The sequence below is a fragment of the Cygnus atratus genome, chromosome 1 (genome assembly GCF_013377495.2).
Source record: "Cygnus atratus isolate AKBS03 ecotype Queensland, Australia chromosome 1, CAtr_DNAZoo_HiC_assembly, whole genome shotgun sequence".
In the NCBI taxonomy this organism is placed as follows: domain Eukaryota; kingdom Metazoa; phylum Chordata; class Aves; order Anseriformes; family Anatidae; genus Cygnus; species Cygnus atratus.
This window is the reverse complement of record NC_066362.1, coordinates 133,221,769-133,242,030: the sequence shown is the minus strand read 5'-3', so window position 1 is coordinate 133,242,030 and position 20,262 is coordinate 133,221,769. Positions and strand designations below refer to the sequence as shown.

Below are 20,262 nucleotides of genomic sequence, written 5' to 3'. Positions count from 1 at the left end.
CTTCTTACCATGCATAATTAATATGTGATAATACCCATAATGAGTTCCCTAAAACAATTAGTAATGCATCTTCAGTGACCTGCTGATCTGAACATAATGCTTTTAGGATTTGGAGGTGTACCAGTCTCTTTGTGCTTACACACTCACCTCACATAGAAGCAAAGAAGGCTGCAGAACATAATTTATTATTCTGCATCACATTTCATCAAGTCCCTTAGCAGCTACTTGATACATTATTGAGACAAATGCAAGGAAAAAAAATATTCCTGCATCCCCACCCCCCAAGTAGGGTACCCCGAAGACTAAGAACCAATTATAATCTTTCTTTCTTCTTCCAGTTAGACACATTAAGAGAAAGTAAACTTTGACCAGGTTATTTTTTGTATGGAATTTCAATGACTTTTTTCATCTCCATAAGACAAATACATCCATAAATAAACATACAGTGCAGTAACAAGGGCAATGTCTGGAACACTTAAGAGCTAAATTACTTTCAAGCCATGCAACATCTCATTTTTCTTCCACAAATATATAATGAAGACTGCCAGCTTGGGGGAGGGGGATGGAGGGGCACACGCATGCATATACAAGCACACACGCCTCAGGAGCAGAGGGAGGAAAAAAATTAACTGCATGACCTGAGAGCCTGATAATTGACACAAACAAACAACAACAAGAAGAACAGCTTCAAAACTGTCTCCTTCCTTTAATTGTCTTGTAAATATAAAATAAAGGCCTATTATGGACTTAGGGAAAAGGTGCATGTATACAACAGATCTTCAGAAGTCCTGCATTGTTAGGTACAGTGAAATATCTAGTGTTTCTAGTATCTATCTTTGTATAGCCACATCCATTACACTTACGAAGCTGGAAGATGAGGTTCGTAATCACAGACTTCATCTTCTAGCCTGGGAGAGGCAAATAAGGGCTACATGGTTAGACTATTTAGAAGCTAAGGAAGGTGAAGGATTCAGACAATAGACTGTCCAGCACCATACTGCAAGAAAAGTACATTCCACTAGACTGCTGTGACCTTTGCACCCCAAGTTGGAATACTACTAAAGGCTTAAAAGACGGAGATTTTAATACAGAAAAACCTACACTATTCAATACCTATTTAAATTGCCTTCCTTCTGACACCATAATTTGTAGACAAGATGAGCATTATTTTTTTTTTAAATCAGAGATAAGACTGAAATTGGTCTTTTGTTTGTTTATTGCCTTTTTTGATTACCAGATACCGGTTTTAGAATTAATGTCCACCCCACCAGGGAGATATCAACACAATTTACAAGAAGAAAGCAGTGTGAGGGATTGGGAGAAAATAAAAGTTTCAGGACTAAACTTTTGCTAAATTTACTGTATGACCCAAATGTTTCCAATTCAGGTGGAAACAGTTAAAGACCTGCTGCTCCACCTGGACTGTCACAAGTCCATGGGGCCAGATGGGATCTACCCAAGGGTGCTGCCGGAGTTGGCAGATGTGATTGCTGGGCCACTTTCCATCATCTATCAGCGGTCATGGTCATCTGGAGAGGTCCCAGATGGCTGGAGACTTACTAATGTGATGCCAACAATAAGAAGGGCTGTAAGGAGGACCTGAGGAACTATAGGCCTGTCAGCCTGACCTCGGTGCCAGGAAAAGTGATGGAACAGGTCCATCTTGAATGAAACCACATAGCATATGAAGGACAGCCAGGGGATCAGGCCTAGTCAGCATGGGTTCATGAAAGGCAAGTGCTGCCTGACCAAACACATCTCCTTCTATGACCAGGTGACCCACCTGGTGGATGAGGGAAAGCCTGTTGATGGAGTCTACCTAGACTTCAGCAAGGCCTTTGACAGTCTCCCACAGTATTCTCCTGGAGAAGCTGGCAGTTCATGGCTTGGACAGGTACACTCTGCTGGATAAAAAACTGGCTGGACAGCCAGGCCCAGAAAGTAGTGGTGAATGGAGTGAAATCCAGCTGGTGACCGGTCACCAGTGGCGTCCCCCAGGGGTCGGTGTTGGGGAACAACACTGACCCCTGGGAAACATCCTCTTTAATATCTTTATTGATTATTTGGATGAGGGAATTGAGTGAACCCTCAGTAAGCTTGCAGACGACACCGAGTTGGTGGGAAGTGTTGATCTGCCAGAGGGTGGGAAGGCCCTGCAGAGGGACCAGGACAGGTTGGAGCAATGGGCAGAGGCCAATGGGATGAGGTTCAACATGACTAAGTGCCAGGTCCTGCACTTTAGTCACAACAACCCCATGCAACACTACAGGCTTGGGGCAGATTAGCTGGAAAGCTGTGCAGAGGAAACGGATCCGAAGGTATTGGTTGATGCTCGCCTGAACATGAGCCGGCTGTGCGCCCAGGTGACCAAGAAGGCCAATGGCATCCTGGCTTGTATCAGGAATAGTGTAGCCAGCAGGACCAGGGAGTTTGTGAACATATGAGAAAACAGAGATGATTTCAGTGGATCTTCCCGAGAATGGGAGGATTACATGTTTCTAAAAGATTATAGGAAAAATAGTGAATTACACATGTGCCTAGAGCCTGTGATAAATAGAATAAGGAGTAAGTTTTAATGGAGAATCTTTCTTTAATGTTTTTAAGGGAAAATGCAGGACTTCATGATGAAGAAGTTGTTACATATGTATCATTTCTACTAATCAAACTTTACTAACATCCAGTAACTTCTCTTGTATCTCACTCACTGATATTCAATGCTACCTTATAGGCTGAGTTCATGCTACAAAATTCATAGCTAAGCTAAGAAACATGCAATAGGCTGGCTAAAGTTAAAAGGTGATTTTGTGCCCGCACACTTCTAGTTCTGGCCACCAAGTATTAGACACATTTGCTTTTTAGAGTGCTTGGAGATATGCTCAAATGTATTATTTATTCACAATTCATTCCTTTGAATTTCTAGAGTGTCTGAAAACAACAGCTTTTCCAACAGGGAAAAAAAATAAAATCATCCTGTTTATTATTTTGCACTGTCCCATAATAGCAGGAATTCAAGAGCTATGTCAGCAACGCATCCTAAGTACTGGAATCACACCTTGCTCAAATGCAGTCTAGAAATGTCTTCAGACCCACTGCAGAGCAAGAAAAGTAAAAGCTTTATGAATTAAGGAAAAAGTTTTAGTCAAGAACCTTCCGGAGAAAACAACAGCTGGTGTATACTGTGGTAACCAGGACAGTTCCCAGGGAAACCTATGAACTGGAAGTCTGAACTCATCAGGTTGAACAGTGTTCAAAAGGCTATTTTTCCCATTTTTTTTGAGGAAATATTCTATACTGTGGACAAGATAAGGGCAACCCTCTCCTCTGGTCTGCTTCAGAAGAAACCTTTAGTCCCAAGTTGCTACTAAATTGTCTATGGAGCCAATTTTTCTTCATGTTCTAGGAGTGAGACCTGGAACAACTTTTCCAATTATGCTTTGCAAAAGATTAACTGGAAGGGATGTATAGTTCCTGACAAACAGACATTGGCTGCTCAGATGATGCAATTTTAGACATGTTTCTCAAAAAAAAACTATAAAGTTAGAAAGGGAGACTCCTAACGTGTTTGGCACCTCACCTTGGTTAGAAGGCAGGCAAGTGAAAATATCTGGATCTCAAGTCAACTGATATACCCTTTCAGTTTCCATTTACTATCATCACTTAAGGGTATATCTGCATGGAACAACCAAACTAATTTGGATACACAAATACAATGACATACTTCATCCATCTCCCAGTCACCCTACATAAACTAACAGTAAAATCTGTCATACGTAATCTTAAATTGTCAAGGGAGTGAACTCCGCTTTTGCTGTAAACCTGAGTCAACAAAGTTACAGCGTTTCCAAGCCCTCATGCAGAGGTTGGTGGATTTACAGCCTTGAAACAGTTACCCAGTAGACCCACCATGGTCCAGGGGTGCCATCCCCACCACACAATACACCTTCCAAGGGAGGGTTTTCTCTGCTTCACATGGAAGTTGGCCACTATACAGCACAGGATAAAAGGATAAGGGGGATATTGAGAAAGCAAAACCTTGCGTGTAAGAGACTCCAAAGGAGAACTCTGAGAATATTGTGAGGAAACAACCTCTGAAAAAGCACAACAAGTAAACACACGCACTAGAAATACCCATAAGGTTAGAATCTAGCCACCCCATACCTTCAACAAGGGTATACTAACTGCCTCGCTATGCAGGAATCGGCATCAACAAATCAGATGACACAGGCTCTAACTCATTAACAGCTTCATCTGAATTCATTAATGAATGGTAACTACATCAGTACAGACAAGAAAGTCAAAGAGCTTCAGAAGAAAAGGCCCAAATTCTGCCTTTTACTCAAAAATGTACCAGCAGCTTGAAAGGGTAGTGGAATGAGTAGTGGAACAACATTCTCCCCTCTTACTCCACAAGTGGCCGCTGGCACAAGCAGCATTTGCTTCTGTACAGCACGCAACGCACATTGAACAATGGTCATCTACTACAAATGCCACTTCATTTGTGCCACTGACTGCAGCTTAATGCTTTGAAAATTGGGTGTACTATGACCATTATAATCACAGGTTCTATCACTGGAAAAAGCACATACTTAGCAATATGCTAAAATAACTGATAAAAAGTGAGTCCAAGGAGACAAGACAGCAGAGTATGGGTATGTCACAATAGTTTAAAGCGTATGAAAGTGTTTTAGATGAGGAAAAACTGGTAATGTAGGCCTATTCAAAGAAAGGTCTAGAGCCAAGGTTAAAGAGACAGCTATTCATGTACATTTGAACTACGTTGAAAAATGTCCATGTATTTTTGCATTTAAAGCTTTTGTTAGTTCTAAAATAAAATGTCTGATTTGCAAATTGTAAACATTCAAGAAAAAGTAAATGCCAATTTATTTAAAAAATGGAAAAGGGGCAGATTATGATGACTAAATTACATGACTTCAACAGCAGGTATCCCAATTTACAGCTCAATACACCATCTAGAATGACTGTTCGTGCCTTTGTAATTTCTGTACCTTACTTAGAGTTCTCCTAATAAATTCAATCTCCAGCTATACATAAGAAATAACAAAAACACCACTAATAAAATAACTAGTTATCTGAAAACCATAATGACTGAAATACATATACTACATGCACACAGTAGAAATGGTGAAGTTAATGGAAAAATAAAGGAGAAAAATTTAAATAATAATCATTTTTTTAAAAAAATCATAGAATCACAGAATGGTTAGGGTTGGAAGGGACCTTGAAGACCATCTAATTCCACCCCCCCCTGCCACGGGCAGGGACACCTCCCACTAGATCAGATTGCTCAAAGCCCCATCCAATCTGGTCTTAAACACTTCCAGGGATGGGGCACCCACAGCTTCTCTGGGCAACCTGTTCCAGTGCCTCATAACTTCCATTGTAAAAAAATCCAAATATCTAATCTAAATCTACCTTCTTGTAGTTTAAAGCCATTACCCCTTGTCCTATTACTATACTCCCTGACAAAGAGTCCTTTTTCAGCTTTCTTGTAGGCCTGCTTTAAGTACTGAAAGGGTGCAATGAGGTCTCTCTGGAAGCCTTCTCTTATTCAGGCTGAACAACCCCAGCTCTCTCAGCCTGTCTTTGTAGGAGAGGTGCTCCAGCCCTTTGATCATCTTTGTGGCCCTCCTCTGAACTCATTCTAATATGTCCATGTCCTTTATTGTGCTGGGGGCCCGAGAGCTGAATGCAAAACTCCAGGTGCAGTCTCACGAGAGCAGAGCAGAGGGGGAGAATCAACTCCCTTGACCTGCTGGCCACACTTCTTTTGGTGAAGCCCAGGATATGGTTGGCTTTCTGGGCTGCAAGTGCACATTGCTGGCTCATCACATTGAGCTTCTCATCAACCAACACCAAGTCCTTTTCCTCCATCCATTCTCTACACAGTTCATATTTGTGCTTGGGATCATCCCAGCCCAGGTGCAGGACCTTGCATTTGGCCTTGCTGAACATCATGGAGTTCGTATAGGCCCACCTCTCCAGGTCCCTCTTGATAGCATCCCATCCCTCCAGCATGTCAACCACCCCACACAGCTTGGTGTCCTTGGCAAACTTGCTGAGGGTGCACTCAATCCCAGTGTTATGTCAACAACAAAGATGTTAAATAGCGCCAGTCCCAATACCAAGCCTTGAGAGGAACACCTCTTGTTACTGATCTCCACCTGGACACTGAGCCATTGACTGCCAATTCTTTGAGTGTAACCATCCAGACAAATGCTTACCCACAGAGTGGTCCACCCTCATCCACAGAGATGGTATATCTTATATGTAGCTTATAGCATCGGGGACAGTGTCAAATGCTTTGCAGAAGTCCAGGCAGATGATGTCAGCTGCACTTCCCCTACCCACCAATGCTGTAATCCCATTGTAGAAGGCTACCAGATTTATCAGGCACAGTCTGCCCTTAGTGAAGCCATGTTGACTTCACTGATGAAAGGATAAGAAATAAAATTTTGGTTTTTAACATACTTTTACACAAGCTCAGAGTAGTGGTGGTCACATTAAGTGCCTCATCAGTCTTCTAACCCTTTATTTTCCTTGTACAATATAGACTAATATTACAACATGGTCTCAGTGTTCAGAATTTCCATTACTTTCTCACCACATCTTTTGTAGGAAAAAATTTCTCTTTGAACTTCTTTTTTCTATGACACAAAGAGTCCACTGAGACTCATAACTTCTAATGTCATTTAATTTTTAATGATCTCTCACTAGATTTGGTACAGAGATTATTCATAACTGTGGGATCAATTAATTAATTAGAAATGGAATAGACCGCAAAGAAATACAGTATTTTAAATTAATACAAAGATTTAAATCATTTGGAATTTTTTAAATAGAACAGGCTGATTCTTCATAAGAGAGTTATGACCACTTACCTTACTCCAATATTTTCTTCTTTTTAATGGAAGGATACGAATGGTATTTGTTTGTTTTTAACTGCACTGCTTTTATTTTACAGAAGAAGTACACGCGAAACTACCAAAGTATTGAGAAGAAAGGCCTTAACCCTCCACATCTTGAAGCACGTAAATAATTAATTCATGTATTTTAATGACATGAATATATTGAAAGTATGTTTAAATGTTTGCATGAGAATGTCTGAAGTTCTCTGAGCTAGAGCCATATTTGAAATATATTTAATAGCATAAAATTTGTTACCATGAAACAAAATTTCCTCAAGATAGCACTGAAAACTTACAGTTGATATATTTTATGTATACATAAACAGCAATAGAAAGTTTTTTAAACCTTGTTTTTTAAAGTATGCTCATTAAAAACAAAGATTAATAGTCTAATATTTATAAATTCCAAAAGCATGTTTTTAAATAATTTAAGTCCTTTAATTCAAACTGGAACAAAACCCATCATTTATCGAAAACACTTTTGTTTCCTTACTTTTTTTCAGGTCAAGTTGGTGAACTGTATAGCTAAATTTACCAAGTTTCAGAATACTGTCATCAATTAAATTCTGCTTTTGCAGCACATTCTAAAGGTTCCTTTAAAAGGGATTTCCTTTGTAAAAATCTGAATCATAGCAAAATACTAAATAACTAATTCTAAGACAATTTGAACTAACTTGTTTTCCAAATTATGTTCATATGAGGGTGGGAAAATAATGATGATAAAAAAACTTTTCTTTTTGTGTGTGTGTGTAAATAATTGTCTAAATAAAATATATGAAAAGGAACACAATGTTGGGAACAGTGTGGCCTGAAATCTCTACAATATTCAAGCACAAATTGTTTCTCAGGCTACATATGCACAGCTCCATCTGGTTTGGACACAAGTTTCATTTGTGTATTTGAAAGCAGAATTTAGCATGTATTAAAATAAAACAAAAACTTGCATTTAGTAAAAGACAAAAACACTAGTATTTAACTGCAGATCATATTCTGATTACCTGACAGTTTTAGTTAATAACTTATATGACTATGTGTCATGTGTGCTAATAGTGTTATAAGTTTATATAAAACTTCATGTATCAAAAACCAGTAAGGCTTAGGCTGAATTTGCAGTGTGTATCTTGTTTGAAATTTCTGTTCTCACCATTATGCTTATTAAATCCCTAGTTAACTAAAGAATGAAAAAAAAAAAAAAAAGGCCAAAATTTAAGAAATTCCCAGATGGACAACTTTGACCCCCCTTCAGTTATACTACAGTAGCCATCATATGCATTTTTATCTGATTTTAGAACTGCCTCCTTATAGAAGGCTGTCCGAGGCTGATATATCACTACAGCTAAGTTATGGATTTGGTCTTCTACAGCTATGTTGTATTTTTGGCTTGGATTATTAGTGCAGTTTTGAAGTATGTCTCCTGACAGTCCTCAGTGGGTATGTGATGTGTTTCACTGAACAGTTTTTGTGTGTACTAGATTGTTTTAGTGGGAAGCTAACTGGAAATTCTCTCCAAGTACATATTAAATGATCTCCAAGCCTTGCGTGTGGGGTTGGTATTTTATTTTTTTTGTATTGTTTTGGTTTTTGTTTTAATGATTTTATCTCTTAAAATTATGATCATCTTGTGACTTTTCTGAAATAGAGACACAAACTAAGAGCATTGGGAAAGCTGTCCCTCTAGATATTAGGCTCCTCACATGTGCAGATGGCTAAACTGGGAGGAGCTGTTGACTCCGTTAAGAGCAGAGAAATCATGACAATTTAGAGGTCCTGGCAATCATCAACAATATAAAGTTTAACAAAACCAAGTGATGGATTCTGCACCTGGGATGGGGTAACCCTGGCTATACATACAGACTAGGGGACAAAAGGTTGGCGAGCAGCCCTGTAGAAAGGGATCTGGGGGTTCTGGCTGGTGGCAAGTTGAACGTGAGCCAGCAGTGTGCCCTGGAAGCCAAACAGGCTAGCTATTGCCTGGGGTGCAACACACACAGCATTGCTAGCCGGTCAAGGGCAGGGATTATCCCACCCTGCTCTGTGCTGGTACACCTTCACTTCAAGTACTGTGTGCAGTTTTGGGTTCCACAGTATAAAATGGACATAAAACTATTAAAGAGCTTCCAAAGGAGGGCAACAAAGATGGTGAAGAGGACAAGACATATGAGCAGCAGCTGAGGTCCCTTGGTTTGTTCAGCCCAGAGCAGAGCAGGCTGAGGGGAGACCTCATAGCGGCCTGCAGCTCCCTCATGAGGGGAGCAGAGGGGCAGGCGCTGAGCTCTGCTCTCTGGGGACAGCGACAGGACCCGAGGGAACGGCATGGAGCTGGGACAGGGGAGGGTCAGCCTGAGTGTTAGGAAAAGGTTCTGCACCCAGAGGGTGGTCGGGCACTGGGACAGGCTCCCCAGGGAAGTGATCACAGAACCGAGGCTGCCAGAGTTCAAGGAGCATTTGGACAACGCTATGAGACAGATGGTCTCATTTTTGGGTGCTCCTGTGTGGAGCTAGGAGTTGGACGCAATGACCCTTTTGGGTCCCTTTCAACTTAGGATATTTCTATGATTCTATGAATAATGTTTAATTTGTCACTACCACAACTGACATTACATTTCCTTACCTGTCCTTCAGATATGACACCAAATATGTCCTGTCTTTATATCAATTCTCAATACCTTTTGCTCTTTTACTTTCAGAATTATAGAACATCTTACACCAACATCTCCATCCAACTGAAACGTATACAATAAGCACCTTTGTCATCCTGTTTCACAAAAAGAGATGCCACACAGCATTACAGGAGCATAACTTGATCTTATATGCTCTGGACATACAGTTAAAGAAGAGAGAATAATTTTCTAGGAAAGCAACATTAAGCTGTGGTTTCAGGGTAGAGCAAGAGAACTACAAAAACAGTGTAACAAAACTTTGCTACATGTTTTAAACTCACCTCTCACTTTCTCCAAAATCCTGTGTTATTGCTTCCCAATATTTGCTCTCAGGTAAGCATTAATATATTCTAAATACATAACTACTGGACTCTGTTGTAGATTTACAGCCTTGCTACTCAGATTCTGCAGCATTCTGCAGCATTTGGAATATACCATACAAGGCCTACACACACAAAAACCTAACATATCCACACAGTCGTCATCTGCATGAATATGGTCAAGTATGTTGGGGATAATTTTTTCAAGTTGATACATACACAGAATGACAAGAGGACTTGCAAGAGAAAAAAAAAAAGATAGATGGTTAACACTGTTCATATTATGCTACATTCACTGCAACATATTTCACCAATTCCCACACAGCAAAAATACCATTTGGGCTCCGGATGAGAATTTAAAGCATGAAAGGCTGAGGAATCCTAGCTAATTGTTCCATATATATTTGTGTACACATTTCTTGTCAACAACCCTACTGAGAAATCAGTAATCACAGTCTAACCCACTTAAAGTTGTTTCTTAAAAATTAGTATCTAATGCATTTTTCTGCGGTAATGAAACTCCTAAACTTCAGAATTTATGTTTCATCAGGATAGACAAGAAGTGAAAAAAAATATTTTAAGAAGAATGGCAATTTAGTTTGAAATATAAGTGAACACATCACTTTAACTGACTACCAATTTATCTTTCAGATATTCTCCCTACAGATTTCTATTTCAAAATTAAGTCTGGAAAGTTATATATGAGAGAGAATCTACACATCTCAACTACTTGGGAAAGATTGCTCAAACTGATCGGTTTTAAATCAGAAAAAAAAATGTATATGATCTCAAAGATTTAGAATACAAGAGGAAAGAGATGGCTTAGAAAAATATATACCCTCTTTACAAAGAAGTGTATTTAATGTTTAGATACTTAAAAGGTAAATCAGCCACGAAAATATGAAAAGCAAACTGATCTATGTTTAAATAACTGTTTCTAAACTTTGAGTAGTGAAGTTATGCTTGCAGATTTATGCAGAGAGAGAAAAATCATTAAACTTTCCTATTACTACACAGGACCATGCAGTAAATCAGAGCAATCTGCATTACAAACTTCATATACACTGAAAGGAAAAAACGCTTCCCAACAACCTCTAGCTTAAACAATATAAACATCGAAAAAAAAAAAAAAGTTGCTGACTTTTCAAATGTTTGTATTAAATCTTAACCTAAACATTTATCATAGTCAATCAATAAATAAAAATTGAAATGTAGCCTGGACAGTATACCCCTAACTTTTCAGTTCATTTATTACCTCCACTCCTTACCTTCTCTGGAGCTGCAGGAGGGTGAAATCTCTTTGCACAAACTAGAAAACCATCAGGCTGTGGTTTGCCACTCTTCACCTCAGGGTCATCTCCCAACACAATATGATGAAAAAGACCAAAGAAGTCTTTGTGTCTGGCTGTTTTCACCTGGAATGTCACTTCAGCTGAGCTAGTGGCAACAGCTATGGGTATGTTGTGCTTGTGTAAATGCCGGATCAGCTTATCAACCCCTGCAAGACAAATACATATGTACATTATATATATATATGTATATATGCATATACATAGGTATATGTATTAATATTTTTACTTAATTACAACACATTTGGCAATACTTCAACAATGTTGTCATACTGAATATAACATTCTACTTTGATCATTTAAGTGTCAAAGAGAATTCTTGTTATGTCTGAAATGTTCTTGCTCCATGCAAAGATCATGGAATATTCCTCAAGGTATATATTTATTCTGTCATCACGATGCTTTTCTCAAAATATGCCAAAAATTACTTGAATATCATTGCATCTGTATACCCATCCCAATCTAATTCAGTAAGGTCCTCAACATTATATATGTTCATTATTTCAAATTCTCTGTAAGTGGAAGAAAAACACACAGGGAAACACTTTCTTTTCACATATATACCTGGAGTTATGTTCCTAGAAAACAAACAAAAATACATAGATATATAGATGGATGGACCAAGGTCAAAAAATATGCTCTTCTCACTGACTGGTATAGTCTTTAATTTCTGAATCAGGTAACCAACTGGCTTAAACCACTCCCTAAGAGTGCTCGGTTTCTCTTCAGCAATTACTAGATAAAGTAACTGGGCAGAATAGAGGAGTTGTCAATCACAGTTGTTAATACCAGAGCTTTATCTATTGACGCTGTGAACCCAGAGTAATGAACACCTTGAACATAATAGGTAGAACCTTCAATCTGATCCAATCTTCCAGTGAAGGTTAATGTAGGGAAAAGTGGAAACATGGCAGCCTGTGTAAGAAGGAAACACACTTCATTATTCAGTACAGATTTTGAGTTTCTTGTGCAAAGGTTTCCATGTTTCTTCACAGCAGCATTCTGAATGCAGATTACCTCTCTTCCGATAACTAATTTTCTTCAGTCCCACAGCTTCAGCTCATCTGTCAGTGTATGTTTACTCTAAATTTCAATTGGAGGTAGCCAGCCACAGAAAAGCACTGTTGCTGAAAGGTCGTTTCTTCAGGGTTCTCCCTTATATTCCCTCAGCACTTCTCATGATTCCAGTGTGTAAATATGCGTGTGTGCATGTTTACTTTCTCTTTTTGACTGTCCTACCTAAAAGGGAGCTAGAATGCAGCTGCCCCTAACACTTTCAGAGAGCAAAGATTTACATTACTCAGAAAATGCACTTTAAAAATGTCTTTAAAATGATTACTTGGATATGTGTAAACAGCAAGATAGATTAGAAAAAAATAAATATACAATGGGAAAATCAGCTGTGCGGAAAAAAAATAAACTGCATATGGAAGAATAACTTGAATAACTTAGCAAGATGAAGACAGTAGCAGTAGAAAAATATTTTCATTCAGTGTTTGTTATTTCTTTGGAAAAAGCTATATATCAACAAAATCCATTTTTGTTTGAGTCAATTACCACCAATATAGCTCTAGACAGTTACCACCACATTGAATTACTAATATGATTACTGTACTAATTCAGCACATAATTGTTTATTAGGAAGATATCTTTTTTAGTATCTTCCTTTTGCCTTTTTTTCAGATGGGGAAATGGGGAAATGATTTAAAGATACAGAAGAAGCTTCCACTGGCACATACTTTGTTGCTAAATTCACCTATAGCTACAAAGAATTTTCAAATGAAGACTTCAGTTACCTCAAAAACAACCAATCAAAAATGCAATGTCTCTGAAGAAGTATGACGGACGTTCCTGTGAACTCACTAACTTCTAACTTACTTACTACCATGCAAGTATCAAGGTCCATCCACCACAGAAGGACCCACCTGCTAGGCTTCTTCAGACCATCCTCTACCCCTCCCGCTGAAAGTTCAGCCACGTGGAGCAATTCATTTTTTTCTTTTAGCCTTCAAGCAGTCATTGATTAAAAAAAATAACAACAACAAAAAAAAGAAAGAACAAAAGAAATAAGGTTCCCCATTTTTCCAGCATGAGGATATATTCTTGATGTACTACATACACAATCACAAACCTAGAGAGCACAGCATAATTTCCTTCAAGAAATCATAACAAGATCAGGAACATATATCTTACTTTGTTATACTTTATTTCCAAATGTACTCTTTTCGTTTTAAATCATCAAACAGGTAAATAATGTTTCTTTCCTCTATCCCTAATAAGTTCTAAAACAGACACAGAAGCTTACTACACTTCATATGCAATAGTTACACACTGATGGCTATTGGAAAGAAATTAGGTAAAAAGAATTCTAAGCTAAATTTAGGTACGGAAGCAAAAAAGGAGGATCAACTTTAAACATCAGCATGTTTAAAAACAGATTAATCACAAATGTCAATGAAGTTAGCAACTCTGAGGGAGAAAAAAAATAAAACCTAAACCAACAGAAAGGAGTGATTTCTCCTGAGACCACAAACACATTCTGAAAAAAAAGAGATAAATACTTTTTTTTCTGAAAGTTGCAACATATAGAATGTATAAATTATTTTATTTTATTTTTGAAGGAAATATTATTCCTCCGCTAGTCTCCCAACGTGCTCTTCATTCTCTTTAGAGTCTGCTGAAACCACAGTAACAACTAACACATTGGATCAACTGAGAAACTTAAATTAAGACTTACCCTGAACAACAACAAAATCCTTGGGCTAACTCGCATTTTCCTTTTCAGTGACCAATACAAACGTAGTGCAAAAGTTCAGGAAACCAAAAAACGCTACATTAAAATGGTTTGTCTAAAATAGTTCCTTTACTAATTATTTATGTGCTGTTACAACATTGTATTCTACATGATTTTGTTTCCCCTCACAGATTCACAGAATGGCTGAGCTTGGAAGGGAGCTCTGGAGCTCATCTGGTCCAGCCCCCCTGCTCAAGCTGAGTCACCTGAAGCTGGCTGACCAGGACCACAGCCAGGCAGCTTTTGAAGATCTCCAGGGAGGAAGACTCCACAACCTCTATCTGGGCAACCTCAACCCACACAGCAAAGAAGTGTTTCCCGATGTTCAGACAGAACCTGTTTGTGCCCACTGTCTCTTGTCCTGGCACTGGGCACCACTGAGCCCAGCCTGGCTCTATTCTCTCAGCATCCTCCCTTCAGGTATTCATACTCATTGATGAGATCCCCCCAAGCCTCCTATTCTCCAGACTGAGCAGTCCCAGCTCTCTCAGCCTCTCCTCACAGGAGACATGCACCAGTCCCTTGTTCAACTTGATAGCCCTACACTGGGCTGTTTCCAGTATGTCTCTTGTACTGGGAGCCCCAGAACTGGACACAGCACTCCAGGTGTGGCCTCACCAAGCTGAGTAGAGGGGGAGGATCACCTCTCTTCACCTGCTGGCAATACTTGGCCTAATGCAGCCAAGAATACTGTTAGCCTTCTTAGTAGCAAGGGCACATTGCTGACTCATGTCCAACTTGCCCTTTTCTGTCACCCTGCTTTCCAGCTGGGTGGCCACTGGTGCCTGGGGTTGTTCCTCCCCAGGTGTAGGACTCTGCATTTCTACTCGTTGAACTTCACGGGATTCTTGTCAACCCACCTCTCCAGCTTGTTGGGGTCCCTCTGAATGGCAGCATGGCCCTCTGGTGAATCAGCCAGACCCTCCAGTTCCGTATCATCTGAGGGTGCACTCTACCCCATCATCCAGATTGTTAATGAAGGTGTTAAACAGGACTGGACCCAGTACTAACCCCTGGGGTATTCTACTTGTTGCTGGCCTCCAACTAGACTTTGCACCACTGACCACTACCCTCCAGGCTTGGCTGTCCAGCCAACCTTTTCAATCCACCTCATTATCTGCTCATCCAGCCCATACTTCAACAGCATCTCCACGAGGACCTTATGGAGGACAGTGTCAAAGGCCTTACATGAAGCCCAGGAAGGCAATACGCACTGCCCTCTCATTTTCAGTTATCTCCTCTTTTTCGTTATCACATTTTATACTAAAATGGCATTATTCATTATGAAGCGAAAATTAATAATACATTTGTAATACCTGTAACCTAACTCAATTTGATGGAAAACAAAGTAAACTTTGATTTTCCTTTTAGTTTTATACAAATGTGACCTCTGTTTCATACAAGATATTTCAAAATGGTGAATGACATACACATTTTTGCTAGACTTTATTCAGCATACTTCCAAATTGCCCTATCATCCCCTTTTCCTCTGTTTGTCTACCACTGAACAGAACACTGTTCTTAAAACGCATCACTACTGGAGTTTCAGAGTGAAACCTATTTCCTGTGGAATGCCTCCAGACAAATATGGAGATAATATAAAACTGTTCTATTTTTTTCCTAGTACAAATTTCCAACCAAACTTCTGTCTTATAAAAAAAATTATATATTTTTTTCTCTTTTCTTGAAGTGAAGTTTGTATGAATGTGTTATAGTAGACTGTAAGAATGTTTTTTGAGATAGAAAGGAAAATAATGTCCATCACAAACAGGGCAAATGTATGAGATGGGGAAAACGATTATTTATTCCACTTCAGCAGTGAACCATAATTTGTTTCCTCTGTTCACCAGTTGAATGTTTTCTATTGTTCATACTTCTGCCTGCAGTCTATTCACTTGAAACCATAACTACACCATCAGGCAGACAATCGCACACTAAGCTCTGCCAGTACCTTAACCTGAAAATCCCCTTTTTGATGGTCTTCTTGGCATGGTCTAAATCCTACAGTCTTGTGGCTTCAGGAATACAGCTGGCTTGTATACAGCAAGCAGAGTGCAAGAACAGTACCACATAAATACTAGGCCTATAGGGACAATCCCACCGTCTTTTCTAAGTGTCTATTACAATCCTAAAAAGATGAACATTAACTATGTATGACAAAACCCCTAAAAAATTTATGGAAGTCCCCGAGGCCTTCTCTTAAACAAAAGCATGGGCTGTATACAGGATCACAAGAAGCTAGTATAATAAAATTCACAAGGTAGCTGTTAAGCTTCAAAATTAGATCTCAAATAAACAAACAGTGGCATTTTCAGGGGCAAATCCTTTCATGAACATCACCATGTACCACACCTCCCGTTCATCTTCCTTGCGTGCCTCCTATGTACTAATTACATATAAACACTAATTAACAGTATTTTAACTATTATGCAATCCCCTGCTGTAATTCTGGAGCTTGTCTATGCTATGTAGTCCATGCTAATATAACTATTTTTGCAAAGTCTTCTAGCTAAGATGCAGCATATTCTGCAGAAGAAACAAGGCTACAGAGTTGTATTGTTTAGAGAACACTGTCTTGATCAACAGACTTTTGCCCTGTGCACTGAAATTTTTGTTGGAAAAGGTATAATGGTCACCATGCACTTTCTTCACATGGCTTGCCAACAAATTATGAGCCCAAATACAACTTTACTCTCTTTTTGTAGACTTTCAGCACTCCCTCTAAGATGATCTTTGATACACCTATCACAGTGTTGCTCCTCATTCTCTGTTCCAGAGACAGAGTTAGCTTTCTACTCACACTAACAGCATGAGAGCAGAGGACACCTGACCTCAGGGTCACCAAAACCAAGGCAGCTCAGAGACCCAGATTCATGTCTACAACATATTACACAAAACAAGTAGTCTGTGAGGCTTCAGTAAGTATTTTGAAAGAAAAGATTTACTGCTGATAAAATGGATAAAGGAAACAAAAGTGCACCATGCATTGTGTAAATTAACTATGTACATGCATTATGCATGTCTTGTATGATTTATGTCCAGTTGTGCACAAATGGAAATCTTAAGGATAAATATAGCATCTCTATGAAAAGACTGTTCCTCTTTTTCAAAATCATTCGCAGTTACTACACTGAATGTAATATCAGACCCAACTTTAAGCTCTTCAAGATTTCATCACTCTTTTTAATCAAAGAAAAGCTAACGTTGCCACTCAGGGCTTTGTCAAGTTGATTGGATTTCTAGCCAATTCAATGACAATCTTTTAAGATCATAAAAGCAATTCTATGGTAAAAACCTCAGCAGCATCAAAACACAAAAAGCACCCAAAGAGAAAAAATATCTTACTGAGAACAATAAGAAGCTGTCTGTTCATCTAAGTAAAAAAAATATATATTTTTTAAAATTAGTTTGTATGTAGTCTGGTGTGCTACAACAGCTCCAAGCCCATCAGAACAGCACTATTCATTATCTGCACATGTTCTCAATCCTCAACTGAATTTAGCATTGCTGCTGTGATGGTGATAAAGTGACGGAGGTGGGGCTATCCACTACTTGGTGTAATTGCCATGAATCTCATGAGACTGTGGAAATATCTCTCTCACATCCACCTGTTTCTTTTTTGTTCTGAGATATCATTTAAAAAATGCTATTTGTAATAGTACATTATTCTTTCACTGAGCTACAAAACTAGAGATGGAAACTAATAACCTACTCCCAAACTGGAAGTTAGTTGGCTATTAATAAAGAATTCTATCTTCTCATCTTATTGCTCTCTAAAGAGTGCCAAAGATTCTTCTGTTGGCATAGAGTCTACCTGTTCACCAAGCCAGTTAACCTTGCCATAGTCTGGACATCCTGATGCATATATAGCTATGGAAAAAAAAAATAAGTTCTAAATTTTACATAATTCAAAACTTCTGGCAACTGTGTTGATAACTTCCTGGTGAAAGCATTTTTGGGTTGCAATTCTTCAGGACTTACTGCAATGGAGAAATGTTTGAAACCTACCAAATAGACTGGATCATTCCCAGTTTGCAGCTAATTGATGGACCTCCATGGGTTACAGGCTCCCTGAGACCAGCATGGACTCACCAGAGTTTCCTACCATTAAAATAATAGCAAGGAAAAGAAAAAACAGACTTCCTACCATGTTGTATAACCGTTAAGGGCACAAACATTAATCAAGGAAACAACAGCTAAGCAAACTAGACTGCTGGTTGAATGGAACTGCTCAAGAAAAAAAAGATGTAAGGCTTTAAAATAAGTTGTCACTGGAACTTGTATTTCTTTCTTTCTCTTTTTGTAATTTCTGACTGGCTTGATTCGGTACTAAAACTTAGCTATGAAATTACTTCCTCATGCTTGCAAAAGACAGTCAACCATAACTGAACATGAAAATGGTTTCCATATCGTGTTCTGCACTGGCCGAACAGGAACTGCAAACAAGAAATCCCAGCTATCAGGAAGATGATCCAGTAGTGGAAAACTTCTGAAAGGAGCACAAAATCCTTAAGCATCTGTACCTTGTCATGGTGATGAGCCAAAAAGTGCAGACTGCTATGAAATAATGGCATTAATTTCATACCTGTGACATGAGTATAATAGCTATTGGCAGCTGGGTAACTTTGAGTTAGATTTTTCTGGCTGTGTATATACTCTGGGTTTGTGCTAAGCCCCAGTACACCTATACATGACATGTATAGGCAAATGTACATATGCATGGTTTTCTTCTGTTCCACTTGTCATTCCTTCTGATGATCTACTTCACGGCAATGCAGTACCACATTTGCAGAAACAGAAAGTCTGCTATGTTACTCTTGCAGATAACAATGTCTGCACTCTGACAGCAATATTTAGAAAAGCAGCACAAGCAGCAGCCCTGTCATTTTGTCAGCACTGTCTTGAATTAATTCCTTGCCACACTAAATCAAAACTAGCTTACCCTAAGATTCTTTCAGAACCAAAAATAACAATGAAAAACTCTCAAATACTTACTGGAAAAGTCCCTATTAGAAATGGATACATCTTCTTCATAAATTAACTTTGTACTTGACCACAGCTTGATGTATTGAAGCTTGCCAGTCAAGTTCAGCCATACTGAAATCTTCCAGCTTGCACTTTCATCCACTAATGTCTCTTAAAACCGTTATACAGTGGCATGGCTTTGATACACACTGTCAGGCAAAACTACCATACCATCCTTAACCATGGCTGACATATCTGTCACTTACTTGATCTGAGAATTAAAAGAGTTGTACTACTGGCACAAACGTGTGCATAGCTCATTCTATGGCCAGAAACAAGTGCTGCTTTCCTTGAGTTACTTTTTCAAATATTTTTCTCATCATTTAGCACTGTTCTCCATCAATTCAAATTTAAATATTATTTCTTGGAAAAGCTGTAGAAATGGATTGAAAATAGAACCTCACCTACCTATTAACTGCCAAAAAATGGTCATGTCAGAGTCATCTTTTACCATTGTTAAATATCATGACAATTAACTTTCACTTTTGTGTATTTACCTAGAACAACATGAAACACCAGTTTAGTCAGAGAACTTTGTAAGCACAAGACGTCACCACAGCTTTACATCTTTTACAACAGCTGCATTAAGTTCATTCTTAATTAAAGAACATTAAGAGACTGTATAAACCTCCAAAGATTACATAAATATCCTCACAAGATATGAAAAGACATGATAAAAGTATCAGATTAAAAAAATCTGGTTATCAGATTGAAGCACAGGTTAGTCCTTAAATAAAACAAATAGCAAGTAGCTAGTGCCATTTCTTTTTAGATTACTGTCATTAACCTGTCTTTCTCAAAATTCATGGCAATTCAGCTTTTATCTCATATAATGCTACCAAGTACAAATGTTATTACTTCACCGACCAAGGCTGCCTTTGCTCCCCACAGTGGCCAGTAAGCATAAAGTATTTAAGTTCACATCAATTCTGCTTCAGAAAATTGCCTGAAGAGAGTTATCACATATATTTAGTTAAACTGAAAGGATAACCATTTGAACAATTCTGGTTATGATAAAAACATTCTTATGCTTGTCCCAGTAAGAATTTTGGTTGTTTTGCCTATAATAGTCTAGCTTCAGTGAGCCCAGAATTCACTTTTCCAAGTCAGGAATGGTGCAAAACTTAATGTTTCCTTTGGCTAATCTGTTCCATCATCTCTCTGCATCTCTTTTCAAGCCAGCTCACC

At 38.7% G+C, this 20,262-nt stretch overlaps 1 protein-coding gene across 1 annotated transcript in view; it reads right to left on the bottom strand.

Moving 5' to 3' along the window:
- PUDP (pseudouridine 5'-phosphatase) overlaps positions 1-20,262 on the bottom strand; it is a 77,530-nt gene that overhangs the window by 26,901 nt on the left and 30,367 nt on the right. The window contains exon 3 of the mRNA XM_035542099.2: positions 11,175-11,404. Coding sequence (XP_035397992.1) covers positions 11,175-11,404 — 230 coding nt within the window. The remainder of the gene's footprint in view (positions 1-11,174; positions 11,405-20,262) is intronic.